Here is a 26,022-nt window from a genome sequence, read left to right on the forward strand (position 1 = left end):
GCGGGACTCTGGGAAGTGCAGTTCTGAGAAGGCCCCGCCTCCGATCTCTCTGATAGGGGGCGAAAGCAAAAACTACCGTGCCCGGCGAGCTAGTGGGCGGAGGCTGCTTGCGCGCGCAGTCAGTGGGGGGGGGCCTAAGGTGACTCCGGAAGCGGAAGTCGTATTAAAACCGCCGGCTGCTGCAGTCTTGCCGCTGTCGAGATGTTGATCAAGGTGAAGGTGAGGCTCTGCTAATGGTGTTGTCTTTTTTTGCCCGCTCAGGGAACGGCGTGGGAGATGCTAAGTTTCCCATGATGCACGGCGGAGCTCTGAGTGTGGATCCAGCCCTGGTTCCCTCCGGGGGAGCTGCTCGTGGTTCTGTTCCCACGGCCTCCGGGGTGCAAACAAAAGGTTGACCCTTAGTCCTCCACAGAAATAAAAGTCTGAAGAGGACCAAAACACTGCGGAGAGGATGATGTTCAAGACGAAGGCTTCTATTTAAAAATACAATCCAATAATCTGCATGAAGAAATAAATATCTAGGGACTATGGACCCAACACGGTCTGTGTTTCGACCAAACGGTCTTCCTCATCTGCGCAGAGATTCGCCTATGATTGTTTTTAGCCTCTGATCCATGAGGTTATGTATCGGGACGACCCCTAAGAAGACGTTTTTGTCCAAACGCAGACCATGTTGGACACTCGAAAGGGTCCAGAGAAAAGTAACTAGAAACTGGGCCTCTTCAAGATACTGAAGGGAATAGACTTAGTAGATAAGGACAGGTTGTTCACCCTCTCCAAGGTAGGGAGAACGAGAGGGCACTCTCTAAAGTTGAAAGGGGATCGATTCCGTAGTTCTTCTTCACCCAGAGAGTGGTAGAAACCTGGAACGCTCTTCCGGAGTCTGTCATGGGGGAAAACACCCTCCAGGGATTCAAGACAGAGTTAGACAAGTTCCTGCTTAACCAGAACGTACGCAGGTAAGGCTAGTCTCAGGGCACTGGTCTTTGATCTAAGGGCCGCCGCATGAGCGGGTTGCTGGGCACAATGGACCACTGGTCTGACCCAGTAGTTCTTATGTTCATAGTCCCCAATGCTCTGGGTCCTAGATACTTATTTCTTCATGTGGATTATTGGATTGTATTTTTAAATAAAAGCCTACATCTTGAACGTCATCCTCTCCGTAATGTTTTTGTTCTTACCCTGTTTTTACTATCACAGAATTGCTGACTTCTTGGTTATGCCTGGATTTGAACTTAACATAAGAATAGCCTTACTGGGTCAGAGCAATGGTCCATCTAGCCCAGTATCCCGTCTTCACAAGTACCTGGCAAAACCCCAAATAGCAGCATTCCATTCCACTGATTCAGGGCAAGCAGTGGCTTCTCCCATGTCTGTCTCAACAGCAGTTTATGGACTTTTCCTCCAGGAACTTGTCCAACCTTTCTTTTAAACCAGTTGTATTAACTGCTCTTGCCGCATCCTCTTGAAATGCATTCCGGAGCTTAACTATTCTCTGAGTGAAAAAATATTTCCTCCTATTGGTTTTAAAAGTATTACTCTAACTTAGAGTGTCCCCTAGTCTTTGTAAACCGTGATGCAGTAAAAAAAAAAAAAAAAAATCAATCCACTTGAACCTGTTCTACACCACTCAGGATTTTGTAGATTTCAATCATATCTCCCTTTAGCCATCTCTTTTCCAAGCTGAAGAACCCTAACCTCTTTAGTCTTTCCTCATTTGAGAAGAGTTCCATCCCCTTTATAATCTTGGTCACTCTTCTTTGAACTTTTTCTAGTGCTGTAAGTCCCATCAGGTACTAGGATGGGGTAGACAGAAATCCAGGAGTGTCTTGAAATCTCTTGCCAGGAACTGGGTAACATGGCTTCTCTGCTATCAGAACTGCTGGAGCCTGTGAACACCACCAGTCTCCAAAACTTTTGTGCACTACGTGGTTAAAAACACATGCATCCACATACTTTTTAGTAGGTTGGTTTCTGCTGCAGGCTTTAATTGGGGTAGCTTTTTGGTGTTAATTATTAAAACAAACTCAAAATGCAGTTGAACTGAAAAGAGGCCTTGTTATTTTTGTCCTGAAAAAGTAAAAGCCTGTTAGCCAAATCAAGAGGCTTCCAGGATGAATAATGAGCACCTTTGGTACATAGGGGTAGGGTGGCTGGCTGGAGCTTATCTTCCTCAAAGTACAAATTATAGGTTAGTAGAAATAATACATTTAAAATCATTATTTCTCTGCATTCTACATGGCAACTCACTACTGTCTTCTAGTACTAGGTGGCCAATCCTGGTTCTAGTGACCTGGGTTGGCCACCGTGAGAATGGGTTACTGGGCTTGATAGATCTTTAGTCTGATCCAGTAAGGCTAGTCTTATGTTCTTTTGTACAAAGGCATTCTGGAGGATGTAGGTGTATTCATTGTTTGCTGCTTTTCCCCCAAAATCAGGTATAAATGCTGTCAATAATGTATTTCTAGAATACCTTGCCAATTTTAGCTGAAAGTGGGTTTGTTTGGGGAGGGGGGGTTAATAATGTTTGTGGTTAAGGTACAGGTCTTGATCCTACTTCAGTTATATATATTTCTCTTTTTTAAATTTATTACAGACCCTGACTGGCAAGGAGATTGAGATTGATATTGAACCCACAGATAAGGTAACAGATTCTTTACAAATCTTAACAAAATAAAAGGATTCTCTTTGCCTCCCCCAGCCATTCCACTTTTTCATAATAATATTGCTTTTCTCTCTTGAGTAAACTACTCAGATCTCCTTTCTCAACAAGATAAAAAGCATTATCAAATGAAGAGGTAAGTAATGTACGGAGCTAGTGGATGAGATCTAAGGAGAGTGGGCAGGGCAGGTTTAGCCTTTAGATAGACTTGTGCAGCAGCTACATCCACACTTATTCAAAGAAACATAGCTTGTATTCCCCACAGAGTGTGAAATTTTCAAGTAGGCTACCTACCAAGGTCAATAAGCTTCTGCTAGGATTGATAAGGAAGTGAAGCTTTGTGATCATATTTAACTAGTTCTGATAAAGAATCCATTGATTTCCGATTGAATGAAGAATTTAGTTTAAATATATTTTTTTATAGGGTTTAAGGTCCGTAATGCTATATACTGGTCTTCTGTATTAATTCTTTTCATCTGGCTCTTAAAATCACGCTTGTTTGGTACATTACATTACAATTAAAAATATTTTGGTTGATCAACTCTCTAAAACGTGTTGAAAAGAAACTTAAGAATTGACACACTGGGTCAGACCAAAGTGGAGGCGTGGCCTAATGGTTAGGGCTGTAGCCTCAGCAACTCAGGTTCAGACCCAGCACTGCTCCTTGTGACCCTGACCAAGTCACTTAACACTCCATTGCCCCAAGTATATTTGTCAGATTGTGAGCCCACCAGGACAGATAGGGAGAAATACTTCAGTACCTGAATGTAAACCACTTAGGCTATAAGCAGTGTATCTAATATAATAAAACCCTAAGCCACGCATGCACACTCCCACCTGCGTGCTCCCGTTTTCCGTGAGCTGTAGGTCTCCGGCAGGTAGGAGTGCGCATGCGTGCTTGGGGTTCTGTTGTGGAGATGTAAAGGTAGGCTGTGCATCCTGGCTGGCTTCGGTGATGTCCATTCCCAGCCCTTCGCTTTAGCTGCACCAGGAGGCTTGCGAGACCAGACGGATCAGAGGACCAACGAGGACGATGGGCCGTGTGACCAGCCAATGGTGGGCCATTGCGAGGGGCAGGGCCTTGGCACTCGGTAGCTGCGATGAATGGAGAGCTGTAGTGGCGCTCACACCGCTGCTCAGTCTGCAGCACGAGGCGGGACCTGCTAGCATAAACGATGAAGCGAGGCGAGGCAGTGAGCGCGAGGCGGCTCTGACGGTTCCTGACTCCCTTGGCCAGGAGGATGGGGAACGCGTAGAGTGCAGACGGGGCACCGGGGGTCGCTGCGCCACTGTCTTCCAAGATGCCCATGCCGGAGCCCTGCGAGGTGGAGGAGAGATTCGCCATGAAGTCTGGTTTCTCTATATATTTGGAATTTCCAGACTTTATCCAGCCCTTCTTTTAAATCCAGCTACACTAACTGTTTTTGCCATATCTTCTGGCAATGAATTTCAGAGCTTTAACTATATGATGCATAAAAAAAAAATTCTCCTATAATTTTTTTTAGTATTATCACTTAAGGTGACGTCAAAGCCAGGAAGATATAATAGCTAGTAGGAAAACGGAGGTGATGATGCCGTTGTATATTTCTGGTGAGGCCCCATTTGGAATACTGTATGCAATTTTGGAAACCACACCTTCAAAAAGATATAAATAGGATGGAGTCAGTCTAGAGGTCTGCTACAAAATTAATTTGTGGCTTTTCTCATAAATCATATGGGGACAGACTTAGAAGACCTTAATATGTATACTCTAGAACAGTGGTCTCAAACTCGCGGCCCGGGGGCCACATGCGGCCCGCCAGGTACTATTTTGCGGCCCGCAGTCTATACTAGTGCTGTCTGTACTAGTGCTGCTCGCTCTTTGCAGTGTCCTCCGGCTTCCCCCCCTGGCCTCCCGCTCTTACCTTCAGATAATTATCGCTGCCTGCAGAGAGGATTGCCGATGCTGTAGCGATCCTTGCAGGCTGCTGTCATCCTTAGCAACATGTTCCCTCTACCGCGATCCTGCCCCTGACGTCAGAGGAGGGGCGGGACCGCGGCAAAGGGAACGTGCTGCGAAGGTCAATGGCAGCCTGCAAGGAATGCTACAACACCAGCGATCCTCTCTGCAGGTAGCGGTAATTAGCTGAAACTAAGACCAGGAGGCCATGTTGGAGGGAAGCTGGAGGATGCTGCAAAGAAGGGGGAAACATGCAGGCCTTCGGGGGGGGGGGGGTGAAGATTTATAAACTATAAAGAGTTTCACCTCATGCAAAATTGTCATTTCTTTAATAAGACATTAACTATTTTTTCTGCGGCCCTCCAAGTACCTACAAATCCAAAATGTGGCAAATGTGCAAAGAGTTTGAGTTTGAGACCACTGCTCTAGAGAAAAGACGGGAGCGAGGGGATATGAAGAAGATGTTTAATAAATATCTCTGTACAGGAGGTGTCTTTTTTTTTTTTCAAATGAAGGAAAACTCCATAAGGAGAGGGCATAGGATGAAGTTAAGAGGTGATAGGCTCAGGAGTAATGTAAGAAAATACTTCTTTACAGAAAGGGTGGTAGATGCGTGGAGATAAAGACTGTATCTGAATTCAAGTTAACATGGAATCTCTTAGGGAGAGGAGGAGATAACGGATATTGTGGATAGGCAGACTTAATGGGCCATTCGGCCTTTATCTGCCGTCATATTTTTATATTTCTAACTTAACGGAGTGTCCCCTAGTCTTTGTACTTTTTTGAAAGAGTAAACAATTCATGTTTATATCTATTCTACTTCACTTAGAATTTTATAGACGTCTTATCGTATCCCTCTTCAACTGTCTCGTCTCCAAGCTAAAGAGCCATAACCTCATAAGCCTTCTCTCATACAAGTCATTCCTGCCCGTTAATCATTTTTTATCGCTCTATTTTGAGATGCATTGACCAGAATTGACCACAATACTCGAGGTAAGTTTGCACCAAGGAGCGATAGAGACATTATGTGTGTGTGTGTGGATTGATCTGCAGAATGATATATCAGTTTATTCTAAACCAATATGGAGATTTGATAATGCTTTACTTGCAGACATAAAATTTATAGAAGATATTAAAGAAAAAATGCATGAATTCTTTCAATTCAATAATTCAGATTGCATAAACATTGAAATTTTATGGGACGCTTATAAAGCAACAATGAGAGGAAATATCATATATTCTGCATATATGGAAAAAACAACTTAAAAAACAATTTATACAATTGGAACAAGAAATTAAATTATTAGAACAAAAATTAATCACTAAATGGGAACATGATACATTGCAGAAATTATTAAAAACAAAAGTTAAATATAATGAGATTTCTTCTCAAATTGTAAGGAAAGATATGTTCTGTCGGCAGGTACAGTATTATGGAAATTCAAATAAAAATGGAAGATTATTAGCAAATTTTATTAAAGCAAAAAAAAAGAAAATCTAAGATTATTGCAATTAAGGATAAACGGGGCAATACACACACTAGCAATGAAGATATTATAAAACAGTTTCTTGATTTTTATAAGGATTTATATACTTCTGATACTTATGAAAATAAAGAACAAGATGGTATAGAATTTTTAAAGGCATTTATTGGACCAAATATTCCGGATCATATAAAAGGAAGTTTAGAAGAACATATATCTTTAAAAGAAATAGAATCAGCATTGAAAGCTCTTAGAGTTGGATCCGCTCCAGGTGGAGATGGATATACTGTTGAATATTATAAAACATTTCAAAATATTTTATTACCTTATCTATTAAATTTATATCAATATCAAATAAACAATGAAAATATATCAGGAACTATGGCTGATTCTGTTATAATTGTCTTACCAAAACCAAACAGGGATCTGACATTGATAACAAATTATAGGCCTATATCTTTGATGAATGTAGATGCTAAATTAATTGCTAAAGTGCTAGCTATAAGATTAGCAAAAGCTCTTCCTTTTATTATTGATATACACCAAACAGGATTTGTTGCTAAAAGATACTCTTCACATAACACTAGATTAGCATTTCATTCTCTAAATTTAGCAAAAAATTTGAATGATCCAGCTTTTCTAATATCATTAGATGCAGAAAAAGCATTTGATAGAGTAGAATGGAAGTTTATGTATCAAGCTCTAGAATGGTTTGGTATAGGACCTGGTTTTATTAAAATGATTCAAACATTATATAGCTCCCCTGGAGCAAGATTAAATATAAATAATAACTTATCTGATAAATTTAACTTGCTAAGGGGAGTTAGACAAGGTTGTCCTTTATCTCCCTTACTTTTTGATATCGTTCTAGAACCCTTATTAATTGCAATAAATCAAACTAAGGGAATAAAGGGAATCACATTTTCTAATTGGGAATTTAAATTATCTGCATATGCAGATGATATATTATTATATTTAAGAGAACCAGAAGACACCATTCCACATCTACTTAATTTAATAGAAAAATTTGGAAAATTTTCTGGATATAAAATCAATTGGGAAAAATCTGAAGTTCTTCCAATTAATATCCATTGCACCAAAGGATTATTTGATTCATATTCATTTAAATGGAAAGAGGAAGGACTAAAATATTTAGGTATTCTTATAAAAAATACAATTGACGAAACAGTTAAAGAGAATGAAAAACTTTTATTAAAGAAAATAACAGAAATGTGCGAGCAATGGAATCCTTTACATCTTTCTTGGTGGGGAAGAATCCAAACAATTAAAATGATGATTTTACCTGTGGTTTGTTATCAAATGAGTATGATTCCAATATTTTTTCAGGGGTCATTTTATAAAAAGTTAAACAGTATACTAACAAAATTTGTTTGGTTTGGGAAAAGACCAAGAATCGCTTTAGCATCATTACAAAAAACAATTAAGGAAGGAGGGGTAAATTTTCCAAATTTCTATGTACCATCAAGCCTATATTTTAAGACAAGGAATGTATTGGATCCTCCCAGATCTCATGGAAAATGTACCCGACTGGTTATATTTAAAATGGCGCCTCATGTTCCCTTTACATCCAGAACATTTCAATAGTATAACAATACCTAGGAGATATAAAGATCATAGAATTCTAACAGATACATGGAAAACATTAAGATTTATAAGCAATTTATCAAAAGATCCATTGACTAAATCTTTAAATCAATCTATTTGGGTAAACTGCAGGATCAAAATTGGTGGATTTAAAATAGTATGGAAACAATGGATAAAAGCAGGTATACGTACTTTAAAAGATATAATAATAAATGGATCACTGCTTAGTTTTTCACAATTGCAACAAAAATTTGGATTAGATAAAACACAATATTTTAAATGGATGCAATTGAAGCAGGCCATTCAGGAAGGGTTCCCTGAATGGAAGAATCTAAACACTCAATATAGTTTACTAATCCTTTGTTTTCAGGCGGATTTTCAAGGACACCAAGCCGCAAAATGGTATAAGAATATAAACGAATTTTTAAACAAAAAAAAGAGATCAGGACTTAGGGATATTTGGAGTATTGAGATAGGACAGATAATTTCTCCATCTCAATGGCAAAAATTTTGGTCCTGGAGAATACATACTACAAGATCAGCATCTATGAGTCAAACATGGTTGTTTATATTACATAGAGTTTTATGGACCCCTACGAGATTACAAAAATTAGATAGTAGTAGATCTAGTAGATGCTGGCATTGTAGGATAGAAGTGGGGACATTGGACCATTTACTATTCTTTTGTCCCTGCATTAATTCCTTTTGGAAATTAATTTGGCCCCAAATTAATAATTTATTAGAAAATCATGTTGGACTATCATATGATACAATATTATTTGGAACAGCAATGAGAACACAAAGTCTGATTTCAGCTAACAATAATAAACTTTTATTAATTTTAACAGGGGTCGCCATACAGCAAATTACTCAGAACTGGAAGGATTACACTAAATTGAATTATACTTTTTGGTGGAATTCAATTTGTCATATATATAAAATGGAAAAAGTATTGGCATTACAACAAGGTTATATTAAAAAATTTAATAAAATATGGGGACCATTGACAAATTATTCTATTGATCAGATATAATAACACATGTATAGAACATATAGAAGGGGTAGGGAGGGAAAACTATTGTAATATTAATATGATATAAAATTCTGATAAAGGGTTTATTTAATTCACATTGTAAGAACATTTAATAATAATTTCAAGTGTTTTTTCATAATTGAATGTATTACATGTATTTCACTTGATGTAAGAATTTAAAAAAAGAATAAAAAATATTTAATAATAAAAAAAAAAATAGTCTTTGTTTAATTTTCTATACCTTTTCCTAATAATTCCTACACTTTTATATTGGTGCTTTTTTGACCCCCCCACCCAGTTTTTTGAGACTTAATTACTTAGAATGTGTTTTTGTATTTAATATGTGACTTATTACAGTACTGTTAAATATTTTAACTGCTTTACAGCCACTGTGAGAGATGGTCTAATCATTTGAAAACACACAAAGTGCCTAGTCAGTTGGGTTTTCAGGATTTTCACAATGAATACACATGGGGAAGATTTGTATAAGCTGTCTCCATTGTATGCTGACTTCTCCAGAGATAGGCACACTCTTTGATGACATTTCTTGATAGATCCAATAGGCTGGTACTCTCCTCTAGCAAAGTAAGCCTTTTGGCTAACTGTAGCTCCCTCTGCCTACTCAGACAAGTTTCAGCTCTTCTCTTTCCTCACAGCAGCATTCTCCAATTTCAGAATGAAAACATTGATGACTTTTCAGCACAGCAAAAACAAAACTAATGCAAATTTGTCATGCATAATTAGAATAGCTGCAAACAGGGCTGTGCAGTCGGCACACCAAACTTTCAACTCCTCTATTTTCTACTGTGATTCCAACTCCTCCTATGCATAGTAAATCTAAGAGATTTGATTAATTGCAGCAACATATACACTTCTCCCTCCTTATTCGCGGTTTCTGCACTTGCGATTTTGATTATTTGCGGTTTTTAGCATGCTGGCTCCTCCCACCAAATTATGCCATCCATGAGTGCAGAGAAAATTTTGAAATGTTTTTCCAAGCGCTGATTCCCAGCGTGCACAGAGAAAATCGTTGATTCCCAGCACTTTCTTCACCGTTTTTTGCTCTCCTTCAGGAACAGGCCAGGTCTCCCACCATATTCACGATGGTATTTAATAGAAAACCGCAAATAACATATATGAAAGTTATTTGTGGTTTTTCTGTATTCGTGGGTCTGTTAATCCCATATCACAGCAAATACAGAGGGAGAAGTGTACTGTATATACTTGAATATAAGTCAAGATCCCCATTTATCCCCCAAAAAGGAGGAAAACTGGTTGATTCGAATATGTCAGGCAGCTTAATATCCAAGTGCCCTGCCAAAATCTTCATCCAGCCTCCTCCCTGCCAGGCACTGTACATAGCCCCCTTCCCTCCCTTTGTCAGGCTCTGCACCCAGCATCTCCTCCCTCCTCTGTCGGGCTCTGCACCCAGCTCCCTCCCTACCAGGCACTGCACACAACCCCCTGCCCTCCCTCCCAGGCTCTCCACCCTGTCCCCACTCCCTGCCCTGTCTATTGTACCTCCTCTCTGCCATGGAATCCCTGGTGGTCCAGAGGTGTAACAGGCAGGAGTGAGCTTTCCGTGCTCCTGCCCGCTGCTAATCCGGGTCGGTCGCTGCCTGCTGCGAGTTCTGGCTTCCAACCACTGAATTTGTGGGAACTATTCTGGAAGCTGCTTAGCTCCGGCCAGCAGCGCCAAAGCACGCTCTTGCTCAGTACGGCTCAACGGTTGGAAGCTGTAACTCCCGGCAGGCAGCGACCAACCAGATTAGGGGGCAGGAGCGCGGAAATCTCACTCCTGCCCACTACACATCCGGATCGCCAAGAATTCCAGCGGCAGAGGAGGTACGATAGACAGGGCAGGGAGGGGGACACAGGGTGCAGAGCCTGGTGGCCCAGCGGAGGCCTACAATAAGTTTTGGAGGTTGGTGGGTGGGCCAAATATAAACCAGGACCCCCATTTGGGCACAAAAATCCCAGTTTATATTTGAGTTTAAATGGTAGTTCCAATTTTGTACATAAAAAATCCTAATATAGCACAGAATATAATGTATTTGAAGTTTGAACAAAGAACCCAAACAAAAAAATAACATTATATTGTATAAGTATAAAATGATGTGTTTTTTCCATTTTGAAGCTTGAGTTGGTATATTTTTTCTGACTCGGATTCCACCCAAAATTGCTTCTGACTCCACAGTCACATACCTGGTTGGATGTGTACTCGAGATAGGTCAGTGCTTCTCAATCAAACACCTTTGTATTGTACCCATGAGTGGGAGTAGGTTGAGTGGAAGGTATGTCAAGGTACTTGGTTTGGAGATATGATTGTGCAAGAAGGAGGGCATTACTTACTGAGTGAACAGCCCTGGCACAGGTTTTGAGGTGGGAGATGGCGTCGCTCAGGCCCGGTAGTTGATGGTAAAGGTCTTGACACTGAATTCACCTATGATTTTTTTTGTTGTTGTTATTAGGTGGAAAGAATAAAGGAGCGTGTGGAGGAAAAAGAAGGGATCCCGCCCCAGCAACAGAGGCTCATCTACAGTGGAAAACAGATGTAGGCACCAGTGGTGGAAGGGAAATGGTGAACGGGGTGCAAAGGATAATAGGAGGAAGGCAGCAGGGATGTGATAAATGATGAAAGAAAGGGTTGAGGATTGCTTAAGAGCGATCAAGAAATGGATGGATGTAAATCATCTGAAACTGAATATGGAGAAAACGGAAATTCTAGCTTTAGGTCGTGAAAAGAACCGTGCATCGTTTCCCTCTGAGTTAGTACTTAATGATACTGGTGTCTAACCAATGTCAATATTTGGGCATGATCTTGGACTCCTTGTCTTTTAAACCGCAAATTTTGTTTGCTTTGTAAATTAAGAGATTTCTTGCCAATAGAGAACTTTCGAACAGTCATCAGTGCAATAATAACTTGATTTTTTATATAGCGCAATACCAAAAGCATTTCAAAGCGATTTACAGAGGAAGAGACTATATATTATAGACAGTGAATTACAGAAAAACATTCAAAATTACATTAGCATGTTAAGGTTAGTCAAATTTATCTGGAAGTACATCAAGGTTGAAATGGGGTCAGAGAAATTTGTCAAAGATTGACTTCCTAAAAGTTTGATAAGGAAGTGCGTTTGATTATTGCAGTGTTCTTTATTTTGGTTTACCGAAGTAGGCCATTCGAGCACTACAGTTGGTGCAAAATGCTGCAGCGAGACTGATTGTGGGGGCTTCAAAGAGAAACCGGTAATGTTAAGTAATCTTCTGAAATTATATCAGCCAACATGAACACTGTGCTCTGAGGAAAAACTGTTTGGAAGTTTCATCATATTTTTTTTTTTCCAATTTTTTATTCATTTTTTCATCTTACATCAAGTGTATAATATTACATCAATTAAATCATGCACATCGCTTGAAATTCTTTTCTACTATCATCTTAAATACATAAATTAATCCCCTCCCCCACCCTCCCTTTCCACAAATATTGTAAAGCAAGCATATTGTACATGTGTTCAAAAATATTAATTAAACCAATAATATAACTATATATCCCCCCTTTCCCATTATTATAATTATACTTTTAGTGTAAAAAGGTGGCTAATCATTACAATATGTTATCAATGGTGAAACTGTCGCGACTGTCGCTCGATGTTGACACTACAAGGCGTTCTATCATGGAACGCATTGCCTCTCGATATAAAGAATGTATCATCCTTACTAAATTTTAGGAAGCTGGTTTGAGAGAGATTTTTCATGTAGTGGGATGGTTGAGGGGAAGTTATTATATAGATGCCCGTCGTTGGGCCTGCTGCATTGAGGCTGGTTCTTGCACCTTATGACATTTAGTGTATTTTATTTTCTGTTCACCGAGATGGTTGTCTAGTGGTGTTTTTGTTCAAATTACGAGAGTTTACTTGTAACTTTCTCAGAATTATAGCGAGTAAGAAATTTTTAAATAAAATAAAGAGAAGAGGGAGGAGGCACGGAGGATAATTGCTATGGGAAGTTCGGGTTTGTTTGGTTTTTGTGTATATGCTTGTGGTGGGGTGGGGGGAACTACTTTTTGCATCTGATGTGTCCTCTCGTTGTTTCTGTTCCTTCCCTGCAGGAACGATGAGAAGACAGCAGTGGATTACAAGATCATGGGAGGTTCTGTGCTGCATCTGGTGCTGGCATTGAGGGGAGGCCTTCGACAGTGACCAGGAGACCTATGAGTCCTTGCACATTTCACCACACCCTGCTGCTCAGTTCTGTTTGGGGGAACATGGAGAAGGGAGGGGGCTTTGTTCTTTTCCCAGTAGGGCAAGGGAAGACTGCTTTGATTCCCTATGTGGAATGAACCTGTGTGGAAGTTTTTTTTCTTTGTATGTTTGTAGTGTCATGGGTATTGTATGTTCTCATTTGCAAATAAAGCTATTTCCCTGCAGACTTGTGTCTTGCTCATTTTTATGCACCGACTTTGCTTACAGTAAAGAATAACTGGAATGTGTAATGGTACTAAAAAGAAACTCTGCTAAGCAGACAGATTTCTATGTTCTATTTCTATGTTGAGAATCTCCCTATAAGGAAGAGACATTGGACCTTCCAGCCTTAAAGTACAGTTCCATGCCTGTATGAATTACAAAGCCATAATCTTCAATGGTGAAAAAACCACCTCAGGTACCTACAGGTTAATACTCGTGTTCAGGGATAACTTGTTTGGAGGATCAGCACTTTCTGATAACCCTTCCTTATTTCCTTTCTTTACAAAGGGGGGTTATTTATTTTTAGGATTTGTACACTGCTTATAGCTTAAGCGGTTTACATGCAAGTACTTAAGTGTTTTTCCTTATCTGTCCTGGTGGGCTCACAATTTAACTGATGTGCCTGGGGCAATGGAGTGTTAAGTGACTTGCCCAGGGTCACAAAGAGCAGCGCTGGGCTTGAACCTGTGACCTTGAGATGCTGAGGTTGCAGCCCTAACCACTAGGCCACTCCAAATGCAGACAATGAATCGGAAGCCAAGAACAGGCTTCGACGACGAGAACACACAACGAAGGAGTCGTGAGGACAAAGCCAGGGGTGTATGGTTCAGAAATTCACTTTATTGATAGATATGCTACAATGGCTCAAAGTCATACACCCCTGGCTGATCACTTGACATCTTGTCCTCACGATTCCGTTGAATGTTTATGCAGAAACAGTGAACTATACTGGGAACTAAATGTTACATTATAACAATAATATGGTGCAGTGTCAGGATTGCTTATGCTGAAACAGCACCATAGAGGATTCATGTAGTGTATAACAGTAGAGTCAGAGGAAATAGTCGTTTGAGGTAGTCAGTGCTTAAAGCTACAGCCTCAGCACCCTGAGGTTGTGGGTTCAAACCCACATTGCTCCTTGTGACCCTGGGCAAGTTACACTTCCCCTTTTCCATTCGCGGTTTCCCTACTCGCGATTTCACATAATCGCAATTTTTTTTGGGGGGAGGAGGAAAAAAAAACCTCCATATTTTTGTCTTCCCCCCAGCAGCCCGGCCTTACCTGGTGGGTCCAGCTGGTTTTCAGGGCAGGAGCGATCTTCCTATGCTCCTGCCCAGTGCAGATAGCCATTAGAGACTACGGGAACTCCCCACAGCCATTTCCTAATGGCTATCTGCCTGGGGCAGGAGGGTAGGAATATCGCTCCTGCCCCAAAAACCAGCTAGACCACAAGGTAAGGCCGGGATGCCAGGGGAAGGCGGAAGGGAGGCGGGGGTGGGTCAGAGCTGGATATTAGTGGTTTTTCGCCATTCGTGGCCCGGCTCTGCCCCTATCCCTCGTGAATAACGAGGGAGAAGTGTACTTAATCCCCCCATTTCCCCAGGTACATTAGATAGATTGTGAGCCCACCACAACAGACTGAGTAACTGAATAAATTCATGTAAAACCGTTCTGAGCTCCCTTGGAAGAATGGTATAGAAAATTGAATAAATAAAAGATAGGACATAAATAGAAATTGGAGTATTGTAGGTACGGTTGAATATATTATGTACAATTGGTGTTGCAGCAGAGCTTCCCAAATAGACTTGAGACATTATTTGGGTCCTAGCCTGCACATAGGGTACTTTTATTTTAACATAGGCAACAGAATCGCAGACGAACAGAATCTGTTGCTGGGGTGGGAGCCCTTCTTTCTCCTCCATGTGCTCCTTTATTCTCTCCACCTAGAAAAAAATAATAATCGAAAATGAGTTAATTATTAAGTCCTTTACCACCAGCTACCAGGCCTGAGTCATGCCATCTTCCACCTCAAAAAGCTGCAATTCTGTTGCCTTGGTCACTGCTTTGGGTGAATTTTTCAAAAAGATAAATAAAGCCTAATTTGAGGGTGAATCAGAAATTAAAGGCAATTGTTAAGCTACGTACTTGTACATTGGCTGTTGGATAGTTCGTCCACGCACTCGGCCTTTAGTTGTGTGTCCGCCATGATGGAAACACGGACACTCCATTGCAAGATTGCACCATCGAAGAATAACGTTCAGTAGTGTGCTTTCTTTGGGCAGAGGGAGTGAAAATTCACTGTCAGATACTGACTTAGTGTGGACATACAAACCTTTTGTTGATTCATGGTGTTGAGTGGGTAAAAAGGTTTAAAGCAGGAAGAACAGGTGTAACCGATGGATAACAGTGTCTCAATTGGCTGCAGATTTGGATATCGGCTATGGATATGGATCTGCATTTGCCATAATGCATGCTGACTTGGGGTACAGGGCAGTCTGCGCACGATGGGTTCCCAAACAGCTTACTGATCTGCACAAGCAACAGCATGTGGAGGTTGCGACCCAGGTCCTGAGATGGTGTGAAGAAGATCTGAGTATTCTGGAGAGAATTGTCAAGTTAGGATAAAAACTTGTACTGTAATGGTAAATCATAACCTGTTAACTATATAACATAAATGCCTCCACTGGGTCAGACCAGAGGTCCACCCACGCGGTGGCCCAACAGGTCTAAGACCTGTGCAGTAGCCCTCTATCCCTTTTTCCAGTAGGAAATTGTCCAATCCTTTCTTGAACCCCTGCACCGTACTCTGCCCTATAACGCCCTCTGGAAGCGCATTCCAGATGTCCACAACACACTGGGTAAAGAAAAACTTCCTAGCATTCATTTTGAATCTGTCCCCTTTCAGCTTTTCCGAATGCCCTCTTGTTCTTTTATGTTCTGAAAGTTTGAAGAATCTGTCCCTCTCTACTCTCTCTATGCCCTTCATGATCTTGTAGGTTTCTATATCATGTCCCATCCCATGATTAAAGGCATGGAAAACCTTTCATACACTGAAAGATTGGAGAGACTGGGGCTCTTCTCCCTGGAAAAGCGGAGACTTAAGTCCGCTTTAGTCCCCTCTAAGTCTCCGCTTTTCCAGGGAGAAGAGCCCCAGTCTCTCCAATCTTTCAGTGTATGAAAGGTTTTCCATGCCTTTAATCATTCGTGTCGCTCTCCTCTGAACCCTCTCAAGTATTGCCATATCCTTCTTAAGATACGGTAACCAATACTGGACACAGTACTCCAGGTGCGGGCGCACCATTGCCCGATACAACGGCAGGATGACTTCTTTCGTTCTGGTTGTAATACCCTTCTTGATAATACCCAACATTCTGTTTGCCTTCTTTGAGGCTGCTGCGCATTGTGCCGTTGAATTCATTGTTGTGTCCACCAGTATGCCCAAGTCCCTTTCAAGGCTACTTCCCTCTAATACTAATCCCCCCATTTGGTAGCTGAACATCCGGTTCTTTTTCCCTATATGCATGACCTTGCATTTCCCTACATTGAAGTTCATCTGCCATTTATTCGCTCACTCCTCCAGTTTGTTTAGGTCCCTTTGTAGTTTCTCACACTCTTCGGCAGTTGTAACCCTGCTACAGAGTTTGGTGTCATCCGCAAATTTTATAACTTCACATTTCATCCCCGTTTCCAGGTCATTAATAAATACATTGAAAAGCAGTGGTCCGAGTACTGACCCCTGCGGAACTCCGCTCGTGACCCTCATCCAGCCCAAGTAGTGACCTTTCACTCCAACCCTCTGCCTTCTGCCTGCCAACCAGTGTTTGACCCATCTGTGTATGTCCCCTTCCACCCCGTGATTCCACAGCTTCCTAAGTAGCCGCTCATGGGGTACCTTGTCAAAGGCCTTTTGGAAGTCGAGGTAAATGATGTCTACGGGTTCGCCTTGGTCCAACTGGTTGTTTACCCCCTCAAAGAAGTGCAGTAAGTTTGTTTGGCACGATCTTCCCTTGCAGAAGCCATGTTGGCTCGCTTTCATCAGCCCATTTTTTTCGATGTGCTCACCGATGCTATCCTTTATCAGTGCTTCTACCATCTTGCCCGGAACCGATGTCAAACTTACCGGCCTGTAGTTTCCTGGGTCTCCTCTCGATCCCTTTTTAAAGATAGGTGTAATATTTGCTGTCTTCCAGTCCTCCGGGATCTATCCAGTTTTCTAGGATAGGTTGCAAATTTGTTGGAGTATTCCCGCTATCTCGTTTTTTAGTTCTTTTAGTACCCTAGGGTGTATTCCGTCAGGGCCTGGTGATTTGTTGCTTTTTAATCTTTCTATCTGCTGGAGGACATCCTCGTGGCTTACCTCTATTGTTGACAGTTTTTCTTCTTGGTCTCCATGGAAGATCCTGTCTGGTTCTGGTACACTGGATGTGTCCTCGCTTGTGAAGACTGACGAGAAGAACTTGTTTAACCTGTCGGCCACCTCCTTTCCCTCCTTTATCACTCCTTTTCTATCTCCATCATTCAACGGTCCTACTTCCTCCCTCAATGGTTGCTTCCCTTTAACATATCTGAAGAACAATTTGAAGTTTTTTATATTATGTATGTTTAACCTGTAACTCATTCTGAGCTCTTTGGGGAAAATGGGACGGAAAACTAAATCAAGCAAGCCTCCAAGGTGTGTAGAGGGCTAACTTATTAAGTAGTCTGGCCTTTTTCTTCTAAAGGTCTTGAATATTAGAGAGAGGGCCTTAGGAGCCTGAAATATTTGCAGAAAGGATGTGACGTGTATGTTACACTCCAGCGTTCATGCTAGAGCCAGGATGGTGAGGCAAGCCTAACAGGCTCAAAGAGGTTGTTTTCTGGACTTGGCAGCGGAAGAGTTAGGCTTAGAGACGAGTGAGTCATGTTCACAAATCCGGAAATCCCTCTGATGCTCTCCTACCCTCCCCTTGGGAAGGCGGAGGAATTGAGAGGGTGGTAGAAGAACCAGAGGAAGGCAGTCTTCTTCCTTCACTGTCTTAGTCAGGCAGTGTTTGCAGGCAAAACGCACGCTCTGTTCTCGAGCAGGAAAGTCAGCTTTTTCTGCATTTCTTTCTTTTCATAGTTAAATGTCAAGGAAGCTAGAGCTGGTGGTCTTTGACTTGGGTGAGTAAAAGAAACACAAACCCCTCCACCTGCACCAGGCTGGATGCTCAACCTCCCCTCTCTCTTTTCTCTTTCCAGATTATACCCTTTGGCCATTCTGGGTGGACACCCATGTGGACCCACCCTTCCTAAAGACCAGGTGAGTGAGAGTGGGTGGGGAGGGGGAGGAGGAGGGCAAGGAGGGGGATCCTTTTGTATCTACTTCTGGCTCTTCCTACATGGTCTTTTCTCCTTCTCCGTTTCTTTAGCATTTTTTTCCGACACCATCTAGCGACTGGAACGTCACAGTGGTGATGTACCTGGTTCATGTCAGCAAACAATACCCAGTAGAGTGGTTTAATGTGCAAAAACAGACTGGATAATTCATTTCTATAGGATGGGAAGGGATTGAAGGAGATGAGTAGTAAGGATGGTGTTAATATGCATTGTGTTCTCAGGTATTATCACAAAATATGTTCTGATTTGAATTGATCATAGTTACTACTTATCACTTATATAGCGCTGAAAGGCATATGCAGTTGTGATGAATACTCTGTCTTACATATATATACAAGTATGTCAGTAACTTCAAAAAAAAAAAAAAATGCAGGAATAGATTGAATTGTGCACTCAGGGTGCAGAAATCCAAAGGAACAGCAAGAGGCTGATGTGCACTCAAGAGAGCGACCCCCCCAGATTAATAGAGCTAAAAATCTCAAGTCAGCAAAACTGGCGGGATAAGATAGGACCAGATCTGGAGGAATCTCAGTCTGTATAGAAAGAGGGAGGGCCTCTAACATCATTATTAAGAAGTTGCACTCTTTCCTAATCACAGACACTAGAAAGCATACTTACACATATACCAGCTCACATGCGAAGACATCCAACAAACACATGCATTTAGAGAGTTTGAAAAGTATTTCATGCTTTCCTCCCCCCCCCCCCCCAACAGAGCTTACGGAGAAAAATGCCTAACCTACAATACTGTGTCTCAGTACATAAGAATAACCTCACTGGGTCAGACCAATGGTCCATCAAGCCCAGAAGCCCGCTCTCACGGTGGCCAATCCAGGTCCCTAGTACCTGGCCAAACCCAAGGTGCAGCAATATTCCATGCTACCGATCCAGGGCAAGCAATGGCTTCCCCCATGTCTTTCTCAATAACAGACTATGGACTTTTCCTCCAGGAACTTGTCCAAACCTTTCTTAAAACCAGCTACGCTATCCGCTCTTACCGCAACCCCTGCCTGGCAACGCGCTCCAGAGCTTAACTAGTCTGACTGAAAAAATGTTTCCTCCTATTGGTTTTAAAAGTATTTCCCTGTAACTTTATCGAGTGTCTCCTGGTCTTTGTAATTGGAATTATGATGGCATTATGATGTCACAATACCAACTCTGGTTAGCAGAGGCTGAAACCCTTCACACTATTTATTTATTCAATTTTCTATACAGGGAGAGCTCAGAATGGTTTACATGAATTTATTCAAGTACTCAAGCATAATTCCCTGTCTGTCCCAGTGGGCTCACAGTCTATCTATATTCCATTTATCTGCATAAATAGTCATTTTCCCAGGCAAATGGCTTTTGGAAAATTCTCTCTTTAGGTACCTACATACAAAACATAGTAACATAATAAATGATGGCTGATAAAGACCCAACAGCCTTATTTTTTTGTATTCAATATTTCAGCCATAGAAGTCTGCCTGGCACTGTCATTAGATCCTAACTACTGGAGTGGCTGTCCAAGCTCACTCCAGCTTTTCTGAACCAGCCCAAATTATTGTAATTCCCGTCAAAGCCCTCCCCATCCCATCCTGACCGTATAGTCATATACGGTGCACCGATCATGCAATTTATATCCATCGCTTTCTGGGTAGAGATTCTGTGCTCGTCCCACGCTTTTTTTTCGATTTCAGCACCGATTTGCTCTCCACCACTTCCTTTGGGAGGGCATTCCAGGCATCTACCACCCTCTCTGTGAAAAAATAATTTCCTAACATTACTCTTGTCTACTGCCCGTAACCTCAATTTATGCCCTCTAGTTTTACCATAATTCCCTTCTTGGGAAAAGATTTAGTACGCTATTAATACCTTTCAAGTATTTAAACATCTGTATCATATCTGCCCTGTCCCTCCTCTCCTCCAGAGTATACATATTCAGATCTTCCAGTCTCTCCTTGTACAAAGTTAAAAGTATGACATCTATACTTGTTTACAAGATTGTTTTGAGATGGGTGATAGGCTATTCATGATGTTGAGTTAAGAACATCTCATAGAGATTCTAGAGGCATGAAAGATGCAAGGCTGAAGAGTTAACCTAGAATGGTGCTTACCAAACATTTTTGGGCTGAGACCCTATGGTGGCAATGTCCAGGACCCCATACTTCTTCGCAGAATGAACTGCCAAGTCCTCTGATGGTTTTAAAAGGTGCAAAGGATTAGTAGGTAGGTCAAACCAGGACCTCTGAAAGCTGGCTTCTCGACACCTGTGTGCACAAGAGAATATGACGTTCTGTATCAGCTCGGTCAAAGCTCCACTAAGACCAGCATCTTGTTTCCAACAGTGGCCAGTCTTGGTTATTGGAAAAGACCTGTCAGATCCCAAACAGAGAATGAGGACTTTCCCTTTTATTTCTCTGATATATGCTCTCTCTCCGTCCCTCTCTTTTGCAGTGATGGAAGGATTGTAGATCAGACAGGGCGCTCGATCAGACTCTATAACGATGTTCCTCAGGTCCTGGAAGAGTTACATAAGCAAGGGATTCTCATGGCTGCCGCCTCCAGGTAACATCTATTCCTCCCACCTTCACTGTGATCCTGAATTCTCCTATGTGTAGCCTCCCAAAAACCTGTCCAAGCTGATTCCGGTGGTGGGGGGGTGAGGGGCAGCAAGTTCTGCTCCCAATCTCAGCGTTGCTTTCTTCTTGCAGGACAGGTGAGGTGAAAGGAGCTAACCAGCTGCTACAGCTCTTCAGTCTGGATCACTACTTTTCACAGAAAGAGATCTATCCTGGGTGTAAGGTTAACCACTTCCAGAGGTGAGCTGCCGAGCTTAAGTCTTAGATGAATGTATGAAGCCAGAGCCAGAACCTGACCCTGGCCTTAACCTCCTAAGCCATCCTGAGATATCACTGCAGAGGGAAAGCATCAGTGAAAGTCCCAGCGCTCAAGGGGACTCGTCCTAGGCAAAAATCCAAGGGAATGGTGTTTTTTTTTTTTTTTTAAGTTTTTATTAGGATTTTATATACCGCCTATCAAGGTTTTATAAGCGGTTTTACAATCAGGTACTCAAGCATTTTCCCTATCTGTCCCGGTGGGCTCACAACCTATCTAACGTACCTGGGACTATGGAGGATTAAGTGACTTGCCCAGGGTCACAAGGAGCAGCGCGGGATTTGAACCCACAACCCCAGGGTGCTGAGGCTGTAGCTTCAACCACCGCACCACACACTCCTCCGTGCAAGCTGAGAAGGACACTGATGGATCAGGAGCTGTCAGTTTTTTTTTCTGTTACCTCTTTCTTGGCCTCACAATGGGGCTCTTTTACTAAAATGGGTTTAGTGCGTTCTAACACAGCCCTTTCCTGTGAGCTAAGTAGGGTTACCAGATTTTACTTTAGTAAAATCAGGACCCCCCTAGACCTGCCCACTGGCCCACCTAGCCCCGCCTCCCCCCTTCCTGTCTGACGCGATTTAGAGGAAGATTTTTAAACCCCAAAGTGCTAGGTTTTGAAAAGCCGTCCGGATATCTGGTAACCCTAGAACTAAGCCCGTTTCTTGTGCAGCCATAAAATAGGCATTTTTCTGTTTTATTGCATTTCTGGCCATAAGCTAATATTAGCGATAGCGCACAGCCATTTCAAAATTAGCGCAAGAGCACTTACTAAGCAGTTAGCACAGCGGTAAGGTCGGTGTAGTAAGTCATTTTTCCTGTGTTTAGTTAAAGGGTCCTAATGTGTATAATAAACACTACCAAAATGATGCATATTGTATACAGAAAAAACAAGAGGGAGAGAGAGAGAATGTGTGGCCGTGTCTCCTCTTTCCCTTAAAATTAGATTTGTTTTTCCTTCTCATTTTTTGTTTATTTTTCTCTCTCAGCTTTGGGGAATGTACTTTTTATTCTCTTTGCAGTAACATAACAAAATTCAACAACCAGTGTAAACTAGAGGTCTGCATCGGAACGGGGGTCCTGCGGGAAGCCCCCTTAACCCATGGGACTCCCATGGGGACCCCCCTCTGGCCCACGGGACTCCCACGGGGACCCCCCTCTAGCCAACGGGACTCCCACGGGGATGGAAGGCTTTGGAAGCAGGGTTCGTTCATATAATATAATGGACACGTCAGCCTTAGTAAAAGAGGGGGTTTATAAGTTAATTACCTGAACAGAAAACAAAAAAAAAAAGGTTCCACCAAAGAGATTCCACAAGGAAAACAGCAAAAGAAACTGTGGAATTGATGATCCTGTCAGAAGTAATTGCTGCTTTTTATGGGGACGGGCGGGGATGGAGGTAATTCCTTGCAGGGATTGGTGGAGACAGAGAGGATCCTGACGGGGATGGGTGGGATTTCTGTCCCCATGCAACTCTCTAGTGTAAACACAGCAAGTGAGAATCAAAGCACTGGTAATGGCTCAACCCAATAATATTGGCGTACAGGGCACAGACCTCAGAGACCTTGTGCTGATCTGTGAACGTGACGTTTTCCAAAGATAAGTGCAATTAAAAAAAATTGAAGCACTATCTTTTTGGGTTTTCATACATAACTTAAAGTATAGTTGAATGCTACTGAATTTGTATTTCAAGTATTAATTGAATTGATATATTTAAGCATTCGGGGTCGGACCTGACCTGCTGATTCCATCATTATGGCTTTGAAAGATCTCTGAGGTCTGTGCCTCTTACGCCAATATTATTGGTTTGAGCCATTACCAGTGCTTAGAGTCTCACTTTGTATTCTCTTCCAGGATTTTCTCAATACAGGTGAAAATGTGTTTCTGTTTTAGTTTTTGCTTGTTTTTAATTTTTTATTTATTTGCAAAATCTACAGCCCAAAATGTCCTTTGTTCTAAGTAGGTAAAAAAACAAACTGTAATAGACAAGATGTAACAAGTGCCTAAATGCTGAAAATCTACCAACCAGGGACTTTAGAAAGCCTTGTTAAATAAGAAAGCGCGGATACAGAGTCTGACTTCTTGGGTTTTCCAGTTTGGGTTGTGTCCGCATGTCTCTGTGTTCTGCCAGCGTGATTTGAGTCTGCTCTACAGGTATTCTGCACACAAGGAGGATTTGGGGAGGGTTTCTCTAAGGGTTCTCTTCCATTTTCTCCCTGTCTCTGTCTTCTCTCGGGGCAGTGTCTCCAAATGGGTTATTTTTGCCATGATACTAAACCTCCTAAGACAGGGTATATGGAGTATTATCTCAAATTGATTGCTGTGGCTCACCAAAGTACTGGCATCGTGCCAAAGAGAGCTTCATTCTGGAGTTCTTCACGCCCTCCACTACATCCAGCTCTGACAAATTATCTTTTCCTTTCAGCTTTCTTACATTACATTAGGGATTTCTATTCCGCCTGTGCCTTGCGGTTCTAGGCGGATTACATTATAGAAGATATCTGGGCAGTTCCAGTGGAATTACATTTCAGGATAGGAGTATATTACAGTAACAGTAAAAGAGTTATGATACTTCAAGTTCACAGAAGATAATACTTATCACAGAAGTTATTACATATAACAGAAGATAATGCATTTTGCAGAGGTAATACTTGGCAATTCGATCGTTTAAATCAGGTGTAATGTAGAGGAGTTACATTACACCTGATTTAAACGATCGAATTGCCAAGTATTACCTCTGCAAAATGCATTTTCCGCCTCTCTGTCCATGCAGATTTCATTTGCTCTTACTATTCAGCTTTTATTTTTCCCTCGCCCAAGTCCCCCCATTCCCCTTCCTCTCATTCCACAGTCTTACTTTAACTGTTTCCTCTTTCTGCCATCTCCTGTCTTCCTTTTAGTGAATCTTAGTGCATTTCTCTCTTGCTCTCTCTGTGTCTCATTGTCCCTTGCTTCCTCTTGCTTTTTATGTGTAGGTTTATCATCTTCCCCTTAAATCAATAAACTGCAGCAGAAAAGCCAGGACAGAGCATCTGTTAACTGAATTATTGGAACAATAAACATGTTCTGTCCCCCTGACATTTGAGGAAATGAGATGTCCTCATCTCTGTATCCATTACACAGGCCAACAAAAAAAAAATTCTTGGTGCCTTGGGTGTTTTGACCCTTTCCTGGGGTTACTTGGGGCGCTGATTCAGAAAATCGCATTGGATAGACCTCATCAGCTCTAGTTTCTTAGATAATGCTTTTGGGATAGTAGAGCCAAACATGAACATTGGGCAAAAAAAAAAGATTGGCCTCCGAGGGAATATATGGTGCTTGGAGGACAAAATGTAATCAATGAACCTTTGGTAGCACTCTTTGTGATTTGGATTGGCCACTGTTGGTGTGTGTGTATGAGGTGGGTGGATTTGAGATGATCATAAATGTTGAGTTTATTATCACAATCTTGGTGGGGAGAGGGGAAGGGGCTGATGGCTAAGAGTTTGACACCCTTGCTCTGATCCTGCTCAATTTCTGCCTCTGGTTCATGTGTTGGCTTTGCAGGATTCAGCAGAGGAATGGGATCCCCTATCAAAATATGATGTTTTTCGATGATGAAAGGCAGAACATCACAGACGTCCGTCCATTAGGTACCAGAGAAAACACTAGAGCAGCCAGGCTGGAGAGTTGATGCCTTTAGGAAGGGACCTTACAGCTGATGCTGAGAATGAGAGACCAACTCTCAGTAGCTACAGCCAGGGCCTCTCTGCCTCACTCCTTTTCTTCTTCTCACTGCCCTCCCACCCAAATCCTCTTTTTCCATCTCTTTTCACACCCTGTTCTCCTCTCACCAGCTTCCTCCCTCACTCACTTCTTGTCTCTTCTAGGCGTGACCTGTGTTCTTGTCCAGAATGGGATGAGTCTGAAAATCCTGAAGGAGGCGCTGGAGAAGTTTCCTCAATAACATACTTAAAGGGACAGCTGAATACTCCATCCTCAAGAGACTTGACAGCCAAGCTTCCCAAATCCAGTTTCTGGAAAGCAGCTTAAGAGATGCCGAGATGCCAAGACGCCTAGTTTCAGGCTGGAGATTTTAGGCACTCCTGGTTTTGAACTTACATCTCAGAGGAGTTTGAGACTTGTAGTGCATGAGCTTGCCCTTTGAATTCAGTACCGCAAGTCCCAAGATGCATTAGGAAGGGGCTATCCCAAAATCTCTAGCCTGGAACTGAGTAACTTGAGGTGAGGAAAAGCCTAGTGGTAGAGCTGCTGCCTCAGCACCCTGAGGTTGTGGGATCAAATCCCAGCACTGCCCCTTGTGACCCTGGGCAAGTCACTTAGTCCTCCATTGCCCTAGGTACAATATATGTACCTGTATATATGTAAACCACTTTGAATGTGTGACCACAAAAAAGCAGTATACAAGTCCCATTCTCTTTCCTTAATACAGCTTTCCTATTTAAGAAAATGTGTGCAATTTACAATTAATAAAAATATTCTGTAGCTCACTGTATGCAAGTAACATTTCCTTCACTCATATTTCTGTTGAATCGGTCTTTCTCCCTTATCAAGAGGCAACCCCCCCCCCACCACCACCAGCAACCCAACTGACCATCCTGGAATTTGTGTGTTTTATTGTTTTAATTCCATGGCGGAAATGTAGTGAGACAAAAAACTTCCAGAGGGGTCCTAGTCTTAGTGACTAGCAGTAAAAATGAGAAAGAGGCTGGGGACCTTTCTTGGCTGACAAACTGACAGATCGCTCCACAAAATAGGGAACAGTGGGCAGTATAACATCCAGCTCACAAGGAACCCACTGACAGTCAATTTTTCATCAC

At 42.0% G+C, this 26,022-nt stretch overlaps 2 protein-coding genes across 3 annotated transcripts; both read left to right on the forward strand.

Moving 5' to 3' along the window:
- Window positions 1-70: 70 nt before the first annotated feature.
- On the forward strand, window positions 71-13,152 carry NEDD8 (NEDD8 ubiquitin like modifier). The gene is made up of 4 exons (XM_033923109.1): window positions 71-219; window positions 2,597-2,644; window positions 11,195-11,277; window positions 12,835-13,152. The coding sequence occupies exons 1-4, from the start codon at window positions 202-204 to the stop codon at window positions 12,923-12,925; spliced, it is 240 nt and encodes a 79-aa protein (XP_033779000.1). The 5' UTR covers window positions 71-201; the 3' UTR covers window positions 12,926-13,152.
- Window positions 13,153-17,837: 4,685 nt separating this feature from the next.
- On the forward strand, window positions 17,838-25,697 carry LOC117349550 (magnesium-dependent phosphatase 1-like). Of its 2 annotated transcripts, XM_033923107.1 has the most exons (6): window positions 17,853-18,112; window positions 18,191-18,251; window positions 20,765-20,875; window positions 21,022-21,129; window positions 24,749-24,834; window positions 25,072-25,697. In XM_033923107.1, exons 1-6 carry the CDS (start codon window positions 18,076-18,078, stop codon window positions 25,146-25,148), a joined length of 480 nt encoding a protein of 159 aa, XP_033778998.1. In that variant the 5' UTR covers window positions 17,853-18,075; the 3' UTR covers window positions 25,149-25,697. The 2 variants fall into 2 exon arrangements, with proteins under 2 accessions (XP_033778999.1, XP_033778998.1); XM_033923108.1 differs by lacking the exon at window positions 24,749-24,834 and having other exon boundaries at window positions 17,838-18,112.
- The last annotated feature ends 325 nt before the right edge of the window (window positions 25,698-26,022 follow it).

Source organism: Geotrypetes seraphini, chromosome 16, assembly GCF_902459505.1.
Source record: "Geotrypetes seraphini chromosome 16, aGeoSer1.1, whole genome shotgun sequence".
NCBI lineage: Eukaryota > Metazoa > Chordata > Amphibia > Gymnophiona > Dermophiidae > Geotrypetes > Geotrypetes seraphini.